Source organism: Pongo abelii, chromosome 13 (genome assembly GCF_028885655.2).
Source record: "Pongo abelii isolate AG06213 chromosome 13, NHGRI_mPonAbe1-v2.0_pri, whole genome shotgun sequence".
Taxonomy (NCBI): Eukaryota; Metazoa; Chordata; class Mammalia; order Primates; family Hominidae; genus Pongo; species Pongo abelii.
In genome coordinates, this window is record NC_071998.2 from 104,372,159 (window position 1) to 104,394,601 (window position 22,443).

General features: G+C 41.1%; 2 protein-coding genes across 7 annotated transcripts in view; one reads left to right on the top strand and one right to left on the bottom strand.

The window, feature by feature from the left end:
• Positions 1-22,443, bottom strand: part of FKBP15 (FKBP prolyl isomerase family member 15) — a 69,894-nt gene that overhangs the window by 45,856 nt on the left and 1,595 nt on the right. The window contains exons 2-3 of one of the 6 annotated variants that reach the window (XM_009244766.4): positions 11,368-11,474; positions 9,329-9,534 (exon numbers count right to left, since the gene is read on the bottom strand). In XM_009244766.4, the coding sequence (XP_009243041.2) occupies positions 9,329-9,534; positions 11,368-11,406 (245 nt within the window). In that variant the 5' untranslated portion in view covers positions 11,407-11,474. 6 annotated transcript variants of the gene reach the window in all.
• SLC31A1 (solute carrier family 31 member 1) overlaps positions 9,705-22,443 on the top strand; it is a 39,279-nt gene continuing 26,540 nt past the window's right edge. The window contains 1 exon segment of the mRNA NM_001132191.1: positions 9,705-9,816. The gene's annotated coding sequence lies outside the window, so the exon portion shown is untranslated.

The window sequence follows — 22,443 nt, forward strand, 5'->3', positions numbered from 1 at the left end:
TCTGGACCTCAGTTTTTCCACCTACAAATTGAAGTGATTAGTTCAGATGCTCTCTATGGTATCTTCAAACTGTAAATTCTTGCTTTTAGCAAATCAGTTTCTAGTCACCCTTAATGATTACTCCCCCTCCTGCTTTTTACTAGTTTATTCAATTGAAATGAAGCTATGATACAAACTTACCCATCAAGCATGGTCCCTGCCATCCTTTCATCTAACAGAACCATTCTTTCATCATTCCTTGCAAAAAATCTTATCCCCCACCATTCCACTGAAACTCATCTTGCTAAAATCACTAACAATTTTTGTTTGTTTGTTTTGTTTTTGTTTTTTTTTAGACGGAGTTTCACTCTGTTGCCCAGGCTGGAGTGCAGTGGTGTGATCCTGGCTCACTGCAACCTCCGCTTCCCAGGTTCAAGCGATTCTCCTGTCTCAGCCTCCCAAGTAGCTGGGACTACAGGCGCATGCCACCACACCTGGCTAATTTTTGTATTTTTAGTAGAGACGGGGTTTCACCATGTTGGCCAGGCTGGTCTCGAACTCCTGACCTCAAGTGATCCACCCACCTCGGCCTCCCAAAGTGCTGGGATTACAGGTGTGAGCCACCAGGCCCGTCCGATCACCAACAACTTCTTTGTTACTAACCCCAGTTTACCAGTCCTTCTTATTTCACCTCATACCACCTTTTTATACTGTCAATTAATTTGTTCTTCTTCAAATTCTTCTCTTGACTTCTGCAGGGATTGTGGAAGGAACAGGTCCAAATAAGATATCAATAAATACTAATGCAATCCCTGGCTTGTTTTGCCCCATTTCTCTGGCTTCTCTTTAACCCCTTGGGCTCTTCTTCTTCATTTGCCCAATCTTTAAATGTCCCTGTCTCCAGGGCTTCATACTTTCTCTCCCTTGGTAGGGTTTCATACTGTCTCTCTCTACTTATTTACCTTGGTATCAAATGCTATCCAAATGCTGATGATGCTCAAATCTGTATTCCCAGCCCAGAACTTGCTCTTGAGTGCCAGAAAACATAGATACCCCACAGGCAATACAAATGTAACATGTCCAAACCAGAACTCATATCCTCCAATGCCCACTGCCCCAGCAAAACCTGTTCTTCCTTTTGTGCTCCAAGACCACTGCCAGGTTCAAGGATTCTAGAGAAGGACTCAATGGTCTCAGCATATAGTGGTACTCATGGCTAAGATCTATTACAAAAGAATATACAGCAAAATCAGCAAAAGTAAAAAGTGCACAGGTTGGCTGGGCACAGTGGCTCATACCTGTAATCCCAGCACTTTGGGAGGCTGAGACGGGAGGATCACTTGAGGTCAGGAGTTCGAGACCAGCCTGACCAACATGGTGAAACCCTATCTTTACTAAAAGTACAAAAATTAGCTGGGCATGGTGGCACACACCTGTAATCCCAGCTACTCAGGAGGCTGAGGCAGGAGAATCGCCTGAACCCAGGAGGCAGAGGTTGCAGTGGGCTGAGATCGCGCCACTGCACTCCAGCCTAGGCAACGAGAGCGAAACTCCGTCTCCAAAAAAAAAAAAAAAATTATCCAGTCTTGGTGGTAAACGCCTGGAGTCCTAGCTGCTTGAGAGGCTGAGGCAGGAGGCTCAACTGAGCCCAGGAGTTTGAGACTACAGTGAGCTATGATCATGCCACTGCATTACAGCCTAGGTGACAGAGCAAGACCCTGTCTCCCCCAAACCAAAAAAAAAAAGGATTACTAGATTATCATAAATGTCATAGGAATGAGACTGGTGGCGTTATAAGAAGAGGAAGAAAGATCTGAGCTAGTATGCTTGCCATGTGATGCCACGTGCCATCTCGGGACCCTGCAGAGAGTTCCTACCAACAAGAAGACCTTCACCACATACAGCCCTTCTGACCTTGAACTTCTCAGCCTCCATAACTGTAAAAAATAAATTCCTTTTCTTTATCACACTTTAGGTATTCTGTTATAAGCAAAAGAAAACAGACTAAGAGATCAGCCAAGAGCCAACCTTGTAAGCAGGGCTTTTTAGGAATAATAGTCTCAGGCTTGCTGTGTTAACTCTTTAAAACAATTTTTTTTTAGAGACAGGGTCTCAATCTGTCACCAGGCTAGAGTGCAGTGGGGCGTTCATGGCTCACTGCAGCTTTTGCATCCAGGGCTCAACCAATCCTCCCGCCTCAGCCTCCCAAATAGCTGAGACTACAGGCATGCACCACCACACTCTAGGGATTCTCCCACCTCAGTCTACCAAGTAGCTGGGACTACAGGCATGCACCAAGAAACCTGGCTAATTTGTGTATTTTTTGTAGAGACAGGGTTTCACCATGTTGCCCAGGCTGCTCCTGAACTCCTGGGCTCAAGTGATCCACCCACCTTGGCCTCCCAAAATTCTGGGATTACATGTGTGAGCCACTGTGCTTAGCCATGAACATATTTCTTAAATGGTAAGACCTGATCTGAGGTGCAGAATGGATGTTGTGTTAGCAGGCATGAAAACAACATTAACCTTATACATCTCCATCAGAGTTTGTGAGTGACCAAGTACACTGTCAATGGGCAGTAATAATTTGAAAGAAGGCTTTTTTTTCTGAACGGTGGGTCTCAACAGTGCATTTAAAATATTCAGTAAACTATGCTATAAACAGATGTGCTGTCATCCAGGCTTTGTTCCATTTACAGAGCACAGGCAGAGTAAATTTAGCATAACGCCTAAGGGCCCTAGGATTTTTGGAATGGTACATGAGCAACGACTTCAACTTAAAGTCACCAGCTGCATCATCCCCTAATAAGAGTAAGCCTGTCCTTTGAAGTTTTGAAGCCAAGCATTGACTTCTCCTCTCTAGCCATGAAAGTCCTAGATCTTCTTCCAATAGAAAGCTGTTTTGTCTACATTGAAAATCTGTTGTTTGGTGTAGCCACCATCACCAGTTCTTTTTGCTACAACTTCTAGATAACTTGCTGCAGCTTGCAATCACTTGCTGCTTCATCTAGCACTTCCATGCTATGAAGATGGCTTCTTTCCCTCAACCTCATGAACCAACCTCTGCTCACTTCCAACTTTTCTTCTGCAGCATCCTCACCTCTCTCAGCCTTCACAGAATTGAAAAGAGTTAGGGACTTGCTCTGAATTAGGCTTTGGTTTAAGGAAATTTGTGACTGGTTTGATGTTCTATCAGATTCCCTTAAACTTTCTCTATGTCAGCAATAAGGCTGTTTTGCTTTCTCATCATTTGTGTGTTCACTGGAGTAGCACTTTTAATTTCCTTTAAGAATGTTTCCTTTGCATTCACAATATGGCTAACTGGCACAAGAGGCCTAGCTTTTGGCCTAGCTTTTGTCTTTGTTTTACACGCCTTCCTCACAAAGCTTAATCATTTCTACCTTTTTTTAAGCAAGAGATGTGCAACTCTTCCTTTCACTTAAACACTTGAGGTCATTGTAGGGTTATTAATTGGCCTAATGCCAATATTGCTGAGTCATGGAGTATAGCTAGGCTCAAGAAGAGATTAAAAAAAAAAAAAATAGAGAACTGCCAGTCAGTGGAGCAGTCAGAACATACACAACATTTATCAATTAAGTTCACTATTTTATATGGGCGTGGTTTGTGGCAACAACAATTACAACAACACCAAAGATCACACAATAACAGATATAATACCATTGAAAAAGTTTGAAATATTCAGAGGATACGTGTGTGTGTATATATATATGTGTATGTGTGTGAATATATATGTGTGTGTGTGTGTGTGTGTGTGTGTGTGTGTGTGTGTGTGTGTGTGTGTGTGTGTGTGTGTGTGTGTATATATATATATATATTTTTTTTTTTTTTTGAGATGCAGTCTCACTCTGTTGCCCAGGCTGGAGTACACTGGCACAATCTCAGCTCACTACAACCTCCGCCTCCTGGGTTCAAGTGATTCTCATGCCTCAGCCTCCCAAATTGCTAGGATTACAGGCGTGCACCACCATGCCCTGCTAATTTCTGTATTTTTTAGTAGAAACAGGGTTTTGCTATGTTGGCCAGGCTGGTCGCAAACTCCTGGCCTCAAGTGATCTACCCGCCTCAGCCTCCTAAAATGCTGGGATTATAGGTGTGAGCCACTGCAACTGACCAAGAGAATATTTTTGAATATTAAGAGAATTACCAAAATGTGACACGGAGACACGAAGGGAGCAATTTTGCTGTTGGCAAAATGATGCCAATAGACTCGCTCAACACAGGGTTGGCCACAACCTTTATTTTGTTAAAAAAAAAAAAAAAAATCTGCAAGGCACAATAAAGCAAACAGAAAAAAAAAAAAAAAAAAAAAAAAGAGGTATGCCCAGGGTCTGGTATGTAACAGGCTCAATAAATGAATTCAAAGTCTAGTCTGGCTCTGAGCGCCTCTTCTCCAAAGGCATCCTTAGTTTAGGTGAAGTAAACATTGAAACTTCCCAACAAGTTATTTTGGCTTTTCAGGTTTTTTTAAAACAAGTTTTATGTATAGAGAAATATGCACTAGCATTTTACAAAATAAATTTGATATGACTTGAAACTATTACCTTCTTTTCTCAAAGTAGTCTAGTGTAAGTTTAAGTTTCCTGTAAATAGGCCAGAAATGCCTACTGTAAAGGACTAAGAGGTTTAAATGAGATTGTAAACGCAATGCTTGAGTGAGAGCAGCTCTGGCCTAAAAAGACATCAACAAATACTTATGGAATTTAGAAGAGAGCAAGATTTGTCCTTTCAGGCAGGAAAATTCAGGCAAATTGCCTAAAGGAATAAGATTCTGGAAGAGTTGGGTTTCACTGTCTTTAACACAGTAAAAAATGTACAAAGCTTAGCACCTAGTTAAGATAACACAGCTTATGCACAGATTACTGCTAAGAAATGAATGTCCTTGTTAGCTTCAGTAAGCCATGGGTATTGGGCTTGCTGTTTTAATTTTGCAGGTATAGCCTTTTAAAAAGGAAAGACAAGAGTGTCATAAGTGAACTGTGTTTCCATAGATGTTCTAAAGACCAGCCAACTGAAGACTACAAAGTCAATCCAAAAGCCAGGTCAACCTAATTAGTTTTCAGATTAATTCCATTTTCTTTTTTTTTTTTTGAGACAGAATTTTGCTCTTGGCGTCCAGGCTGGAGTGCAATGGCAGGATCTCGGCTGTGCAACCTCCACCTCCAGGGTTCAAGCGATTCTCCTGCCTCAGCCTCCTGAGCACCCGAGATTACAGGCACCCACCACCATGCCTGGCTAATTTTTGTATTTTTAGTAGAGATGGGGTTTCACCACATTGGCCAGGCTGGTCTTGAACTCCTGACCTCAGGTGATCCACCTGCCTCAGCCTCCCAAAGTGCTGGGATTACAGGTGTGAGCCACCATGCCCAGACTTTTTTTTTTTTTAATGAGACGGAGTCTAGCTTTGTCACCCAGGCTGGAGTGCAGTGGCACGACCTTGGCTCACTGCAACCTCTGCCTCCCAGATTCAAGCGATTCTCCTGCCTCAGCCTCCCAAGTAGCTGGGATTATAGGCACCTGCCACCACACACAGTTAATTTTTGTATTTTTGTAGAGACGGAGTTTCATTGTGTTGGCCAGGCTGGTCTCGAACGCCTGACCTCATGATCCGCCTGCCTTGGCCTCTAAAAGTGCTGGGATTACAAGCGTGAACCACCACACATGGCCCCATTTTCTATTAATATCTGTAATGGACTCTACATCAACTTGGGAGATAAGTTACTTGTAAATTTTTAGCAGGGCATTGTGGCTCACTCTCAGAGGCTGAGACAGGAGGACTGCTTGAGGCCAGGAGTTCAAGACTAGCCTGAGCAATATAGCAAGAACCCATCTTTAAAAAAATTAAAAATTACCCAGGCATGGTGGCATGCGCCTGTAGTCCCAGCTACTTGGGAGACCGAGGCAAGTGGATTGCTTGAGCCCAGGAGTTCGAAGCTGCAGTGAGCCATGACTGCACCAGTGCATTCCAGCCTGGGCAACAGAGCAAAACCCTGTCTCAAAAAAATAAATAAATAAACAAAAATAAACAAATTATTAGATTTTTCCACTACTAAGGAACTCTCAAATGTACACAATCTCCCTATGTTGGCAAGAATGAGCTTGCTAACTCTGGACTTGAGTCTATATTTTAATTCATAGGAAAGTCATGACAGAATTAACTACATTAAAAAAAAATGTTAGACAATGCATTTAGTCGCCAAGGACCTCACCTCACCTCAGTTTTATATTACTTTTCTTTCTCATCAAAAACAAAAACACATGCATTTATACTGTATCAATGTATTTTAATAAACAGAGATTCTTTTTGTTGGTAAAGTATTAATACTTTTTTAAACAAACTGACATCAAACATCTATTTCAATAATAACAACAATAGCACATAGGCAGGTCTGGTGGAATCTGCCTACCTGATTTCAGATCCAGGCTCTATTACTTTCTAGCTGCATGATCTTGGGCAACTTACCTCTCTGAGCCTTTCCCATTTGTAAAATGGATATAATAGTTAATAGTACCTCACAGAGAGGAGTAAATACAATTTTATATATATATACATTTCTCATTTGTAAAATGGGCATAGTAGGTAAAATTATTTCATAGAGTAGAAGGGAGGAATAAATACAATAATGTCTATGTATTTCTTAGAACAGCGTATGGCATTAATTAAGCACAGAGTATGTATTTATATACTTGTGAACACATCCTATTATCTCAAAATGTGGTTCAACTCAGATACCCCTGCAAGGGTGGAAGCATGCTTGATTGACACGCAAGTTGACCTGCAACCATAAACTAGTATTATCATTAACATTAAAACCATAGAACTGGGAAAGGTCTCAAAGTTTATCTAGGTTAAACGTCATTATTGAATAGGTTGGGGTATGGAGGGACAAGGATGGAAGATAATCTGTCCAAAGTCACATTCCTAACTGGGGACAGAATCAATATTAGAATCTAGGCTTTTTCCTATCTTTTACAGAACTTAAAATGCTTTCTGATGATCAGTTAATTTACCTTTTTACCATCTTTAGACTGGTGATTTATTATTACTATGCTAATCAGATCTGCCTACACATACCTTTATAATCTAAAACAAATATATACATAATTGGCCCCTTAAAAATGCTTTGTGATTATTATTCCTGGATTGATCTTATTCTAAGAGACTAAAATAAAAGTCTCTTAGGGACAGAAACTGTGCCTTATTCCTATCTGGATTAGCTGAAGCCAAGTACTATTACTTCATTACTATTACTTCCCACAACGGTGAGGAATGGGCTAAAACAAACTAACAAACAAAAGCAAGCCTCCTGATTACTACTTCTAGATTAATAGTAAACTCTAGGAGGCCTAGAAACTCAGAAGGCAGATTATCAGATACTCCCACTTCTATTAGGCTTGACTATCCTTAATGAAATCAAGCAAGTCATGTGTTTAAATCAAGAGACTTGGAACTTAAGCAAGTATACTTATAGTAATATATGGCTATAAAAGAGGAAGTGAAAAGTAGCTGCAGTATTCACTGTCATATGTTCTACTTCCTTAGAGAAAACCAAAAAAGGAATAGCTAAATCAGAGAATTTTGGTGAAACTTTCTGTATTCTCAGTGTTAAATTTGATTTGGTTTTCCTAATAACCGTGGGGAACAAAAATAAAGTATAACTTTCCTTAGTATGTCTTTTATCATCAAATTAGCTGTTGTCTATGTCTAGGAGCACAGTCACATGCCTAGATTTCAAGGGTCTCAGATCCTTGAGAAGCCCGCTCAGGAAAAAAGAATAGTTGAGCCACCAAGAATTTATCTCTGGCCAGGAATCTGGAAAAGAGCACATGACTGTCATTACCTATCCCATAATTTTCAGTCAGCTTGGACTGATTGTTGCATGAAAATTGGGAACCCTAACATTACAGACTTCTCCCAAATACTTTCACATAGTGAAGAATGTGAATTTAAAGTGGAATAGGGAAAAAAGGAACCAAAGCACAGCTTAACTGTAAAATAACTGAGAAACGGAAAGAACTCAAAGTGGAACTAAGTGAATGCAGGCCATCTAAAGACGGGGTACGAAGGGAACAGAGTGGTGAGAGTGAAAAGACTTAAGGATAGGTAATATAGAGCTATTCAGTGTAAATCAAAAGTTCCTATTTAACGACAAAAGAAGGCCAGTGTCATTTTATGGTCATTCATCTATTAACTCATTTGTTTATGTATTGTCTATGACTACTCTCACCCTACAAGGCAGAATTGAGTATTTGTGATTGCAACAGAAACCACATGGCCCAACAGATCTGGAAGCAACTTAAGGGCAGGCACAGCAGTTTAATCATTTTTGTAACCTCTTAGCATTTAGCAGAATAAGGAGCATATGTGGTGTATTTGTCATTTTTCCAGTACATTCTTCAGCACGCACAAAATTTGTTAAGCATATGTTCAAAGAAAAGCTCTGCAATGATCAGAGCTTGGTAGCTCACAAGTTTGGAGGAAGTCAAGCTGTCCACTGGCACAACACAATGGAAAAGGCTAAACTGACTACTAAAAGAGACAAAACCCTTCCTCTCTTTAAAGATTTCTATTCCAGGCTGGTATATATTAATATAATGCTTGGGGAAACTGGAGAATGACAGAAGTCTGTTACGTTGGTTTTAAGCTTTAACCTTTACAAAGTGCAATTTCGCAGCTATTATTCATTCAACAGCCACTTCCTGAGCACTCAGTATGTGCTAGGTACCATGCTGGGTGCTAGACAGAAATGAACAACATAAGCAGTCCCTGTCCGGTGAGGACTCATAATCTAATAGGTTCGGGGTACAAGAATAGAGGCAAACACACCTAGCTGTAGGAATAAGGAAGAGAACGCAATTCATTCTGCCTGAGGCTGCAGGAGAAGGAAAAGCATCCAAAACGTGACATCCGAGCTGGGCCTTGAAGAATGCTAGAGCTGACCCACCAAGGCCTGGTTCTAAAGTGTCATCGCCTTCTCCACGGAGAAAAGAAGTCTCATATCAGCCCCAGCGGACTCCTACAAAAATTCTGAGGCAGGAAGTCTCATTAGCAATCATTCCCATTTCACCGGAGAAATTGTGACCCAGAATGCAAAAGGCAAACCCAGGGTTATCTTCCCGCCAAGAGAGATGCCGGGTCCCGAACCTCAGATCGGCAGAGTCAGCACAGTTGCAAGCTCTGCCCAGATTCTGAGAGGTGTAGGGCACCGGAATGTGGCAAGGGTCTCCCCCCGGAAGTTGGGAAAAAGCCTGAGAAGAGATCGACCCCCCTCCAACAATCCGCCGGTATCTCTCAGCCACGCCCTCCTGCGCATACTTCTCAGTCACTCACCCGCCGCTGGGCGAGAGGAAATCGGTGTCGTCCTCGTCCCCCGCACCGAACATTGCGTTGGCTTTCACCGGGTTGCGGGGAGGAAGCTGGGTATTCCCAGAGTCCCAGGGCCTGTCACCGCCGACGTCGTAAAATGTCGCGGCGGCGTGCTGCTTTCCGGCAGGGCGAACTCCCGCACGGTCTCTGGACCGAAAGTAGACTGGGCTCTGGAGAAGGTGGGGCAAAGGCAAATGAGAGACTCGCGCGGGCACGCGCGCAGCGTGACGTCAGGCCTCTCCAGCCCGCAGCGGGGCGGAGCTTCACAGCCCCTTGCAGGGATTGGTTGGTAATGCTAGGGGGCGGGAGGGGGCGGGAAATCTTCGGCCTCGGTGGAGGTGGTGGACACGTCGAGCCGGGTAGAAGTGGAGGGGCCGTTCGAAGAGTCGTGAGGGGGTGACGGGTTAAGATTCGGAGAGAGAGGCGCTAGTGGCTGGACTTGACCTGGGAAGGTAAGACTTCTCTCGGCCCCTCTTTCGCACCCCTGTGCATGGGTACCGTCCTTTCCCCAGCGGGACAATGACCCTCCTCGCCGCTCTCCTCAGCTCCGCGGAAGGAGAAAGAGCTCGGGACTGGAAGGTTAAAGACTTGGGCTTCGGCCCGGCCCCTGCAGTGGCATAGCCAGAGTGACCTTGGGCCGGGGTGCTCGGTGCCTCAGTTTCCCCGTGTATGCAACCGGTCATTTGTCCAGTGCTTCCATGTGCCGGCTGGTCCAGAAGCTTTTAAAGCTCAGAGGCCATCGATTTCAATCCCGGCCTCCTCGTAATCTCAGAATTTACAGATAGGGAGACGAAGGAACTAAGCACCCGGGTGACTAGTCCGAGGTCACAAAGAGTAAAGGGCAGACTGAGACTGGATCCCTCGTCCTTTGATTCAGGACATAGTGAGCTAGTGGGTGAACAAGAACCTTATCAGCCCTTAAGCACTGTGTGCCCTTACAGAGTGACTATTGAAAGACTGTAGCATATACCTCGAGGAAAGTCCCCTTTCTAGAGTCCACCTGTATTCTACGCGGATGAGGTGCAGAAGAGCTAAGATATTCTGGCGGTGGGTGATGGAAAGGAGGATACTTTGGAGGCAGACACATCCCCAGCCCAAGCTTGGCGTGGGTTTCCCTGGGTCTTCCTGCGACAGCCCTAAATCAACATCAATTGTGGCGGACTCCTCTGCCTCTAGTTTCCACCCTACCTGTATCTTACATAAGTATTTCTTTGGTTAACCTGGTATCATTCTCGAAACAATCCTGGGGTAGTCCTGGCTTAGCCAAGGTGTGGCTAAGGAGATAGTGTCCCAGCGTAGCGTCCACGGACTCACTGGAGTTCTTGGGCTTCCCCTCACAGTCAGGTTGGTACTACTACAGGTGTCCCTTACGTGAATGTTTCAATCTGTCAGTATGAAATTGAAATGAAATGATTGGTAGCTCCCTCCCAGAGAACTTTGCACCTCCTGGCAAAGATGTTAAAGCAGCGAAGGCTCACAGTTGGAATGATGCAACTGGAATCTAAGCACTAGAACCGGAACTGGAACTAGAATCTAAGGACTAGCACTAGAACTGTTGCAGTAACTCTGTTTAGTGTGTGAACTTGGCTACCTCTTGGAGGTGTTGGGGGAGTAACTGGATTAAGTACCATGGCACTTTCTAATCCCTCTCCCCAACGCTGGTCACTGTGATTGCAGCACTGAAACATCTAAATGTTTGACAGAAAGAGCTTGCTAGCCCCTGGCCTACATTATCTATGGTATTTTTTTTTAACATGGAGTGAATACTTAAAGTCACTTGCAAAGCAGTCTTACTGCAGAATCTTTCTAGGTGTTTATGAAATGTCCTTCCAGCTTTTTGTTTAAAAAAAAAAAAAAAATGGCCAAGGGAATATTTGAACTCTTATCTTGTATTCTTGGGTGGAGCTGATTTTATCCTGAATGTTTAAGTAGCTTTTGTAGGTACTCAGGAATCCTAAAATCAATAGCCTTTTTGGTGATTGGAACATCACGAACATGCATACCCAGATTATCACTGTAGAAACACAGCTGCTGATTCTCATTAGCAGTATGAGGAGGAGGAAGATGATGGTGAGTCTTCCCAGGCTTTGAACTGCAGGACTGGATGCACCTAAAAAAAAAAAAAAAAAAGAGAGCCACTGTCTTCCTAAATTCATGTATCTTCAGATTGGTAATACTGGACTAGGAATCAGGAAATCTGAATTCCTGTCCCAGCCCTTATAACTCACTCTGAGTTTGGGCCAGGCTCCCTAAACACTGTAAAATGAGTGGATTAGACCTGAACTTCTACTGAGTAACTGCTGGGGATACAAAGGTAAGTAAGGCACAACCTTGATCTCAAGTTTAAAGTAAGCATTTTTGTCTATTTGTTTTGCTTAAATATACAGCTTTTAGAATACTCATAAAATATATTGTCAACCCCGTGAAGATTGGCCAGGAAGCAGCAATTTTTTTTCTCCACCCTCCACCCCCCTTACTCCCTCAGGGAAGCAGCAATTTTAATAATTATTTTCAAATTATCAGCAATTTTGCAACAGAGATGACAGTCTTTATATACGAGTATACCCATACTAATCTGTACTGATGCATGCATTTTAAAATTAGTAGTTTAAAGTTATAACCAAGTTATATCAGGTATAATGATAGGAATATGAATTAAATGCAGGTTCTGGAGGATCTATAACATTCTATTCACTCAGTCACTGAAAGCAGACTTAGGGCCATTAGTTGGTTAACTGAAGAAGTAAGTTAAAGCAGGGAATCATACAGATAGTAGTTATATTTATAACATTTTAACGAACACATGAACATTCTTTTGCCATTCTTTTAACATAAGGCCTCAGCCTTTTCTTGGAGTGTAGGACCCTGTTGCCTGTTTTTTATAAGTAAAGCTTTATTAGAACACAGCCTTGCTCATTTGTTTATGTATTGTCTATGACTACTCTTACCCTACAAGGCAGAATTGAATATTTGTGGTTGCAACAGAAACCACATGGCCTGCAACATCTAAAATGTTTACTTTTGGCCCTTTATAGAAAGAGCTTGCTAGCCCCTGGCCTACATTATCTATGGTATTTTTAACATGGAATGAATACTTAAAGTCACTTGCAAAGCAGTCTCACTGCAGAATCTTTCTAGGTGTTTATGAAATGTCCTTCCAGCCTTTTCTGTTGTCTCCCACACCTAACAGCAAGTTTATGTGTTATCTGTATGCTCACTTTTTTTTTTTTGAGACAGAGTTTCACTCTTGTTGCCCAGGCTTGAATGCAGTGGCACGATCTCGGCTTACCACAACCTCCACCTCCCAGGTTCAAGCAGTTCTCTTGCCTCAGCCTCCCGAGTAGCTGGGATTACAGGCATGTGCCACTGTGCCAGGCTAATTTTGTATTTTTAGTAGAGATGGGGTTTCTCCATGTTGGTCAGGCTGGTCTGGAACTCCCGACCTCAGGTGATCCACCTGCCTTGGCCTCCCAAAGTGCTAGGATTAGAGGCGTGAGCCAACACTCCCGGCCTTGTATGCTCACTTTTATCTAGTCTTTCCAAAGCATTCAATGTGGTGTTTTAGAAATAACTACTAGAGAGGCTATGTAGTACAGTAGTTAAGTACTTGAGCTCTGGAGCCAAATTGCTTTGCCACTTATTAGTTGTATAGGCCATAGGCAAGTTACTCAGTTTTTGCCTTTGTAAAACAGGCATAATAGTAGTATCCATTTCTAGGTTTCTTGTGAATATTATAGGAGTTAATTCATGTAAAGCATTTAGAACAGTGCCTGGCAGGTAGTAAGTACTCAGTGTTAATTGCTGCTGTCATTTTTCTCTTCTCATTTATACTTCATTGCTTCACATAGTATTTACATACTTTCAGTAATAAGCACAACTGGCATAAATAGGTTTGTGAATAAACACACCGTCACCATTGATAAGCACACTTCACAGAGGGGGAACCAGAAGTGTTGTTCCCATCACATTGGAGAATAGCTTAATGGTGTGATGTCAGTTAAATTGAATAAGAGAGTTCTGTGGGATAGTTTGCTAAGAGTATAAGGCAACAGTTCACAAAAGAAAGTAATGGATTAAAATTGAAAAGGAATCCAGGACCATATTTGTCAAATACCTTGAAGGTCAAGGTGACAAGTTTGTACTTAGATCGGTAGGAAGTGGAATTTTTTATTCTAAATGGCGTGATTGATGTAAAAAAGTTCAAATGGCTTAGGAGTGTATGAAGTAAAAAGTTACATTTCCCTAGCTCCATTCCATGTCAGTAGCCACTTCATTTTCTAATGGCCCCTAGAACATGAGGTTGTTGTGACGGCATGGTAAACACCACTTGGGGCACTGGTATTAATTTGTTAAAATTTTCAATTCAGCTTTCCTTTGGATTATAATCTCAGTTTTGAATTGAGAAAAATAAAGTTTCCATACTGAATGTGAATAAAATGAAATGACTGTTTTGAAAGTAGATACCATACTCATAAGAGTCTTTGATTCCTAAGTCTTTCTCTATCTCTTGTTTCCAACTTAGAAGTCTTGGTAGAGAAGGACTTAGGAATCAGAGACTCATCTCTACTGTTAACTCCTTTTTGCACCTTTCCCACCAGAAGTGCTACAAGAGAGAAAGATGATATAATTATCACTAGAAAAACAAAGTGTTCGGCCAGGTGTGGTGGCTCCTGCCTGTAATCCCAGCTCAGGCACATCACCTGAGGTCAGGAGTTCGAGACCAGCCTGGCCAAAATGGTGAAACCCCGTGTCTACTGAAAATACAAAAATTAGTCAGGCATGGTGGCGGGCACCTGTAGTCCCAGCTACTCAGGAGACTGAGGCATGAGAATTGCTTGAGCTCTGGAGAGGCAGAGGTTGCGGTGAGCTGAGGTCACGCCACTGTGCGCCAACCTGGGCGACAGAGCGAGACTCCATCTCAAAAAAGAAAAAAGAAAGAAAGAAAGCAAAGTGTTTACAGTGACAAGTTGATTTCAACTAGCAGTTGTCAGATAAGTTAGTAACAAGGCATCACCCAAATAACTGCATTTTAAAGTGGACAGGGCAGGCCTGACTGGGGAAAAGGGAGGGAAGGGGTAGGGGGTTCCTGATGCCTGTACTCCCACATGCAGCTCTTAAAGCCATTTTAAAAACTTAAAAGTTGTCTGTAGTTTTGTGACTTAAGTATAACAAGTCATCAAAAGTCTGACACTTAATACATTACAATGAACAGTTTATGCCAAAAGAAATCTTATAGTAGGGCCTGGGAAGGAAGTGCTTTTGAAGTTCCATTGCTTTGAGTAATATCATTTTATGATTTAGGTAACATCCCCAAGCAGAGGAGGGGCCCATCCTTAGGAATGCAAAGCCCTGCAGAGAAGGAAAGGGTTGAGAAGGGTCCACCCTACCTCTTTTCCTTTACACAATGGCCGTAGGCTTTTGTATACAACCTGCTTTTGTAGGCTTAGGACGTTATGAAATACAGCATGGTAAGATGGAAGCCTGAATCTCAAAAGTAAATATGAGAAATGATTCGGAGGGAACATATAAAGAGAGCAAAATTCTAGCAACAGGTGATATATTTCCCTAGATAGAAGAGTTATTGTAGAACTATGATGAGTGTTTATATAATTTTGAAGCAGTTTAGAGCATCTAGAATGTAGTCATTTAATTTATGAAATGAAAGAGAAATGCTGTAACTCATACACCCGCATCCTCTCTCCTACCTTTTCTGATGGCTTTTTATGAGTTCTCACACAACCCCTATGCATAATCTATACCTTAGTACATTTTACATTATTTTAAAATTATTTACATGTGTCCCTCTTTCACTAGAATGGGTTTCTTAAGGTTAGAGTTTCATCATGGTACCTTCATTCGATAGGTATGCAATAAATAGTGAAAGAATAGTCTGAGTTCCTCGGAATTGCATAGCAAATGAGACCTAAGAGCCAGATCTAGAATGCAGATCTAGAACCTCTTTCAATTCCTAGCCCAGTACTTTTACTGCGACACCATACAGCCTCTATCTGAGATATTGAACAATTTTTTTCTTTTTTCTTTATTTTTTTCTTGAAACAGGGTCTTGCTCTGTTGCCCAGGCTGGAGTGCAGTAGCACGATCTCAGCTCACTGCAACCTCTGTCTCCCAGGCTCAAGCAATCTTCCCATCTCAGCCTTTCAAGTAGCTGGGACTACAGGCATGCACCACCACACCCAGCTAATTTTTTGTATTTTTGATAGAGTCGGGGCTTTGCCATGTTGCCCAGGCTGGTCTCAAACTCCTGAGCTTAAGCAGTTTGCCCACCTTGGCCTCTTAGAGTGTTGGGATTACAGGCGTGAGCCACCATGTCCATCCTCATTTTCATTCTCGTACTGCATTTTCATTAAATCATTCAAGTTCCTTTTATCTTGTGTAACATATTTAATTGCATTTTCCTACTGAATAAAAAAAAAGGGAACAGTTCAAATGTTTTCTAGTTTCTGTCTTACACCATATTAATTTCCAATATTATTCATAGGCAAACCAACAACATTATTATCCAAACAGTTTAAATGCTATATAATATAACTAAAGTAAAGTTTAGACAAGGAGGACCATTGTCTACCTTTGATTATAACAATAAAGCAGTTAAAGCAATGCTTTGCCAATGTATATTTGTCTGACTAGCTAGTTTTGTTTAAATCAAACTGTGAAAGGCTGTATACTTCAAGAGACATGAAAGTGAGCCTTATGTGTGACTTAGCTCCTTTCAGAGATTAATTTTGTCATCTAATGAGCAAGCAAGCTATTATATTTCATATTTACTGTACCTTAAAATTCGAAAGTATTTAACATATTTTATTTGACCCTTACAATACTATGAGATTGGCAGTGTAGGTATTTTAATATCTGTTTTGCAAATTTTGCAAATTTTGGTGATTTGCTTCATGTCACATGGCTAGTATATGGCAAATGTGGGTCCAGAGCTCAGAACCTTTGATGCCTAGTGCTGCATGCTTTCTCTACTCTAAGATACTATCTAGAAAACACTGAAATTATCACATAAATCATACTAAAGCACAGTTAGCGGACTGGAAGTGCATCAAGGCTACAAAAGGATCCTGTAAGAGGAGCATGAAAGGGTGCATCATGTGATTACATTATTCCAGGATGTGGCTTACCCAACAACAAAAGGTATCACAGAAATGGAGTAAAGTAGCTGGGAGATCCACTCCCATTGGACTTAGGCCCTGCTATCATTACATAACTAAAAGACCTTTTCAATTTGTTTGTTTGACATATCAAATTTGAGTTGTCCTATTAGAACCAGGCAAATAAAAGCTTTTGTAAAGGCCTTTGGAAGAATATAGTTGTACACTTGATCTTCTTTGTACGGAAGGGTGGGAGTGGGCAAGAGAAATAGGAGCTTCTATGTTATTTGTCACCAGAACAGGATATGTAAAGCTCAGAAACCCCTCCTGCTTAGCTGCTTCCCAGCAAGCCATCCGGAGAAATGGGGCTGGAGAAAGCGGTTAGTCTAGTGTTACAGAGCCTTCTATCAGAAGCAGATGTTATGGATTCACCTAACTAAACAATATTAGTGTCATCATTTAATAACATAAGCCTCAGTTTCCACATCTGTAAAATAAAGGAGTTGGATTTGATGATACTCTTTTTTTCTTTTGAGTTGGAGTTTCGCTCTTGTTGCCCAGGCTGAAGTGCAATAGTGTGATCTCGGCTCATTGCAACCTGCGCCTCCCGGGTTCAAGCGATTCTCCTGCCTCAGCCTCCCTAGTAGCTGGGATTACAGGCATGTGCCACCATGACCGGCTAATTTTATATTTTTAGTAGAGACGGGGTTTTTCCATGTTGGTCAGGCTGGTCTTGAACTCCTGACCTCAGGTGATCCACCCGCCACGGCCTCCCAAAGTGCTGGGATTATAGGCGTGATCCACTGCACCTGACTGATAATTTAATTTTTTAAATAGGAAATATATTCACATGGTTTGTAATTCAAAAAGTACACAAGGATATTCAGTGAAAAGTATTTCATTTACTCCTACCCACTTCTGACCAGTTCTCCTTAGGGACCACGGTCCTATTTTGCCTCCCAGGCTCAACCAACAACTTTGTTGTTTCCCCCCAACTCCCCTGCAGATAGTATAGGTATATAAAAATAACATGTACATACGCTGTTTCCTTTTTAAGTTTTTGCAAATTATAGCATACAGTATATTCTGCTTTTATTTCATTTCATAATACGTCTTAGAGATCATTCTATATCAATATATAAGATCATTCTCATTCTTATTCTGCAAAGTATTCCATTGTATGAAAATATGATAACTCATTTAATCAGTGCCCTATCAATGAACATTTAGGTTGTATTTTTAATATTTTGCTATTATAGACAATCCTGTTATAAGTAACTTTGTACATACACATTTCACATATGTGCCAGTTTATCTGTAGAATGAATATTTAGAAGTGGGATTACTGTGTTAAAGAATGTGGGCAGACTGATGACTGTTCTAGTTTTGATCTTCTATGAGACTTTAACTGAAAATGATTAGTGGAAAAGAAACAGTATCATTTTCTTGGTAATATCTTAATTTTTATCTCTTACTATTCAGAACTAAGTCTTAAGTAAGAGCCAAGAATAGGTAATCTCGCCAAAATTATGTTGAATTGCAGACTTCACTAAAGTCACCTGCATCTTGGTCTTGTAGATTTTTCTAGTGCTTTTCAGTATAATACTATTCAAGCTAATTTGCAAGGTGAATATTATAAACTCAGAACAAGAGGAGACTGTCTCCCAACTATGTTTACTAGTATTTACCAAGTAGAGGATTCAGAAGATTTGCTCTTTATTACAATTTATTTAGGGGGTGAAGATGGAAAGATAAAACAAAGAGAGCCTAAGAAATATCTGTCTCTGTCTGTGTTTTACTGTCTTCCCAAATTTTTGGATGGTTATGAGGTGTGTGATAACTTTACAAAGTGTATGATACCGTAACAATTACTAATCTTTTGGGGATTTGTTTGTTCTTTTGTTTGAGAGACAGAGTCTTGGTCTGTCGCCCAGGCTGAAGTGCGGTGGCGCGATCTCAGCTCACTGCAGCCTCAATCTCCCGGGCTCAGGCTATCCTCCTGCCTCAGCCTACCAAAGTAGTACAAAAGTAGATCCTATGGCCTCAGCCTATAGCTGAGACTACAGGCATGCATCTCCACGCCTGGCTACTTTTCTTGATTTTTTGAGGAGACAAGGCCTCACTATGTTGCCCGGGCTGGTCTTGAACTCCTGGACTCAAGAGATCCTTCCACCTCAGCCTCCCAAAGTTCTGGGATTATAGGCATGAGCCACTATACGCTGCCTGTTTTGTTTTTAATTAATACATAATAATTGTACATATTTATGGGGTGCAGTGTGATATTTTAATACGTATATAAATTGCATAATGATCAAACAATGGTATTTAGCATATACATCACCTCAAACATTTATCATTTCTTTATGGTAAGAACATTCAGAATTCTCTCTTCTAGATATTTTGAAATAGCCACAATAACATTGTTTACTATAGTCACTAGTCTTTTGGGGAAGCTAGGGACCATAAAGCAGGTCAGAATTGTATCAGCCCCTCATACTTTCTTGACTATAACCTACTAACTTTTCTTTTCTCCCCATCTCACCTCCCTCATTCTCTTTCTAAGTACAATAAGCCATTTGTGAAATTTTCCCTGTTCAGTAGCAAGTTTAAGCCAGAGCCTCCATTCTTTCCATCTCTGAATTCCCTATAGCCTCTGGGGCAGAGGGTACTTCATAATACTTGTTGAGTTGAATTGAGGTAGATGTCAAAGTGATCTGACCTCTACTTTGCTCCCCTCTCAAGTGCCATATCCTTCCTTTTCCCTGCTCAGCCTTGACACACCTATCAAGCCATCCCTTTGCATGCTTAATTTGGTTCAGGAAAGGACAAGAGACCAAGTAAATTATTTATCTTGAAGAGGAGTCTGTGTCTGCCTATGTTTAAGTAAATGCGCACACACACCTATCTTTCTGGCTCCTGCTGCCATTCTTTGTGTTGCACTTAAAAATTGGGGGCCGGGTACGGTGGCTTACACCTGTAATCCGAGCATTTTGGGAGACTGAGGGAGAAGAATCACTTGAGGGCTGGAGTTCAAGACCAGCCTGGGCAACGTAGGGAGACCCCCTCTCTACAAAAAGTTTTAAAATTAGCTGGGCATATGGTATGTACCTATGGTCCCAGCTACTCGGGAGGCTGAGGTGGGAGGATCACTTGAGCCCAGGAGGTGTAGGCCGCAGTGAGCTGTAATCATGCTACTGCGCTCCAGCCGGGGCAACAGAATATGACCTTCTCTCCAAAAAAAAAAAAAAACAAATGGGGAAATTATTTATTTAGTTATGCATTAGTGGTAGCTGTGGAGTTAGGCACACTTGGTAGGAACAGCATTGGAATATATCATTCAAAATACACATGTATCTTTTTATTCACATGAATTTCATTTTATGTGTATGAAATCATCAAGATCAAAGTAAATATTAGATGAATATGAACTCTAGCTTATTGGACATTTAGAAGATAGAGTTTGATTAGTGTTGATTTTTTTTTTATTTTAGATTTTAAAAACTTGTCTATGGGCCATACGTTAAGTACTCATAGTATCTCTGTGGAAGAGTTCTGATAAACTCTGGGATAGGAGATAGCCAGGCCCACATGTGGACTATAACTCTTGTAAAGTTACAGATAACAGAATTATATGGTCTAACATGCAGCTCACTTAGGCAGTCCTACCTTTCCAAATGTTTTCTTCAATGCCATATTCCCAGGGAAAATTGCTGCTGGGTAGTTGAAACTAGGTGCCTCACTGGACTTCTTCCTGTCTATTATTTGGGCAACTTGTAAAAGCTTACAAACTTTCTAGAAAGTAGCCCTGAAAACAGTTCCTTCGTTATGTTTTTAGCAATACCACAGAATACATGGTTCTATGTTATAGCTTAGAATTGCTACTACCCTTAAAAAATTGGAACATAGAAAAGATGGACAAAAACCTAGTATAATGTATCATTATTTCCATTTCAAGATGGCGTTTTGAACTCATCTCTTTTCCTTCCCAAAATCCTAGTGAAATTATCATAGGAATATGAGGAAGCATTATTTATAGTCAGAAAACAGGGAGACAGAAGCCAGAAACTTTAAAACATTTCAAAGAAAATGTGATACAGATGGGAATCAAATTGAAAAAAATGACTGACCACCTGATTCAACATAGATAAAGGCCACCTCTGTCAGTAAATTTAAATGGGTAGGATTCATTTACACACTCCTGCAAGCTCCCAAATCAAGAACAGCAGAGATGGTCAGGCGCGGTGGCTTACACCGGTAATCTCAGCACTTTAGGAGGCTAAGGCGTGGGGATCACCTGAGGTCAGGAGTTTGAGACCAGTCTGGCCAACATGGTGAAACCCCATCTCTACTAAAAATTTAAAAAAAAAAACAAAAACTAGCCAGGTGTGGTGGCGGGCACCCGTAATCCCAGCTACTTGGTAGGCTGAGGCAGGACAATCACTTGAACCCGGGAGGCGGAGGTTGCAGTGAGCCGAGATCGCGTCACTGCACTCCAGCCTGGGTGATGAGAGAAACTCTGTCTCAAAAAAAAAAAAACAAAAAAAAAGAGAACAGCAGACATAAGGAAGAAGTGTTAGCTATGAGGTAGCTGGTGGACAAATCAAGGATTTGGGGAATTGTACTTATACCATATATAGAGAGAACAGTAGATTGAGAAGTAAAAATGAGTATTTATCAAGAACTTCCTGTGTTTAGACACTGTGCTTAAGTAAGTGTTTAAGTGTATACTGTCAAGAGGTAGTTGCTATAAACATCCTTAGTTTAGAGGAAACTAACTTACCCTCTTAATCACTGTGCTGTTGCCTCAGTGAACTCCTGCTAATAATTCTTTAAAACAATCCTATGAAATAGGTTACTTTTATTTTCCCAACTTTAGAGCTGAGGCAAAAAGATATTAAGTAATTTGCCAAAGGGCCCACAACCAGTAGGTACAGTTTTACCGGTTAGAGAATGAGTAGATCTCCTTGCATATTTGAATAGCTGCCATAATAAAGAAAGGGGAAATATCTTTTCTACCCACAGCTTCCTCCTTGTGTTTTTTTGTTTTTGGTGGGCTATTCAGGATCTCAGATCGAATCCTGGTCTCAGAAAGACAGTTGACAAACCCTGGAGAGGTCAGCTGGGAACAAATGTAAAAGTCTCAGCAAAACTGTGTACTTCCTGTTTGAGGTCTGTCTTTCTGGTAGTTCAATCCCTGTATTTCACAACTAGTCTACAAAAATAAAACTACAAAAATATTTAATTTCCCCTCCCTCTGGGATTTCGAGATTTTACTTATGCAGCACGTTAGAAAACCTCTCTCAAATCCCAAAGACGAGTGATTTGGTATTAAATTCAGTGTTAGCCCCCAAGGTTCTTTGATTATTAGGTGGTAGTCTGTGTAAATTTTATGTGAGACTGGGCTAATTCTGTGACCTTTTTGGAATTTCAGAATAAACAAATGCATTATTTTAGTTCCTGGTTGAATCTTGGCTTTCTTTTCTTTATTACTGATACATAATAATTGCACATATTTATGGGCACAATAATTAATAATTGCACAATGTATAATGATCAAATCAGGGTATTTAGGATATCCATCACCTTCAATATTTATCATTTCTTTGTATTGGGAACATTTCAAGTCTTCTAATTATTTTGAAATATACAGTGTATTGTTGTTGACTATAGTCTCCCTTCTGTGCTATCAAACACTAGAACTTACTCCTTCTAAGCATCTATTTGTTCTGTTAACCCATCTGTCTTCAATCCCACCCTCACCCCACCTTGAGTACACACATATACACCCTTCCCAGCCTCTGGGGACTGTTCTACTCTCTACGTCCATGGGATCTACTTTTTTGGCTCCCACGTATGACTGAGAACATGCAATATTTGTCTTTTTGTTTGACTTTTTTGTTTTTTTTGTTTTTTTTTGTTTTTGAGACTGAGTCTTGCTCTGTCACCCAGGCTGGAGTACAGTGGTGT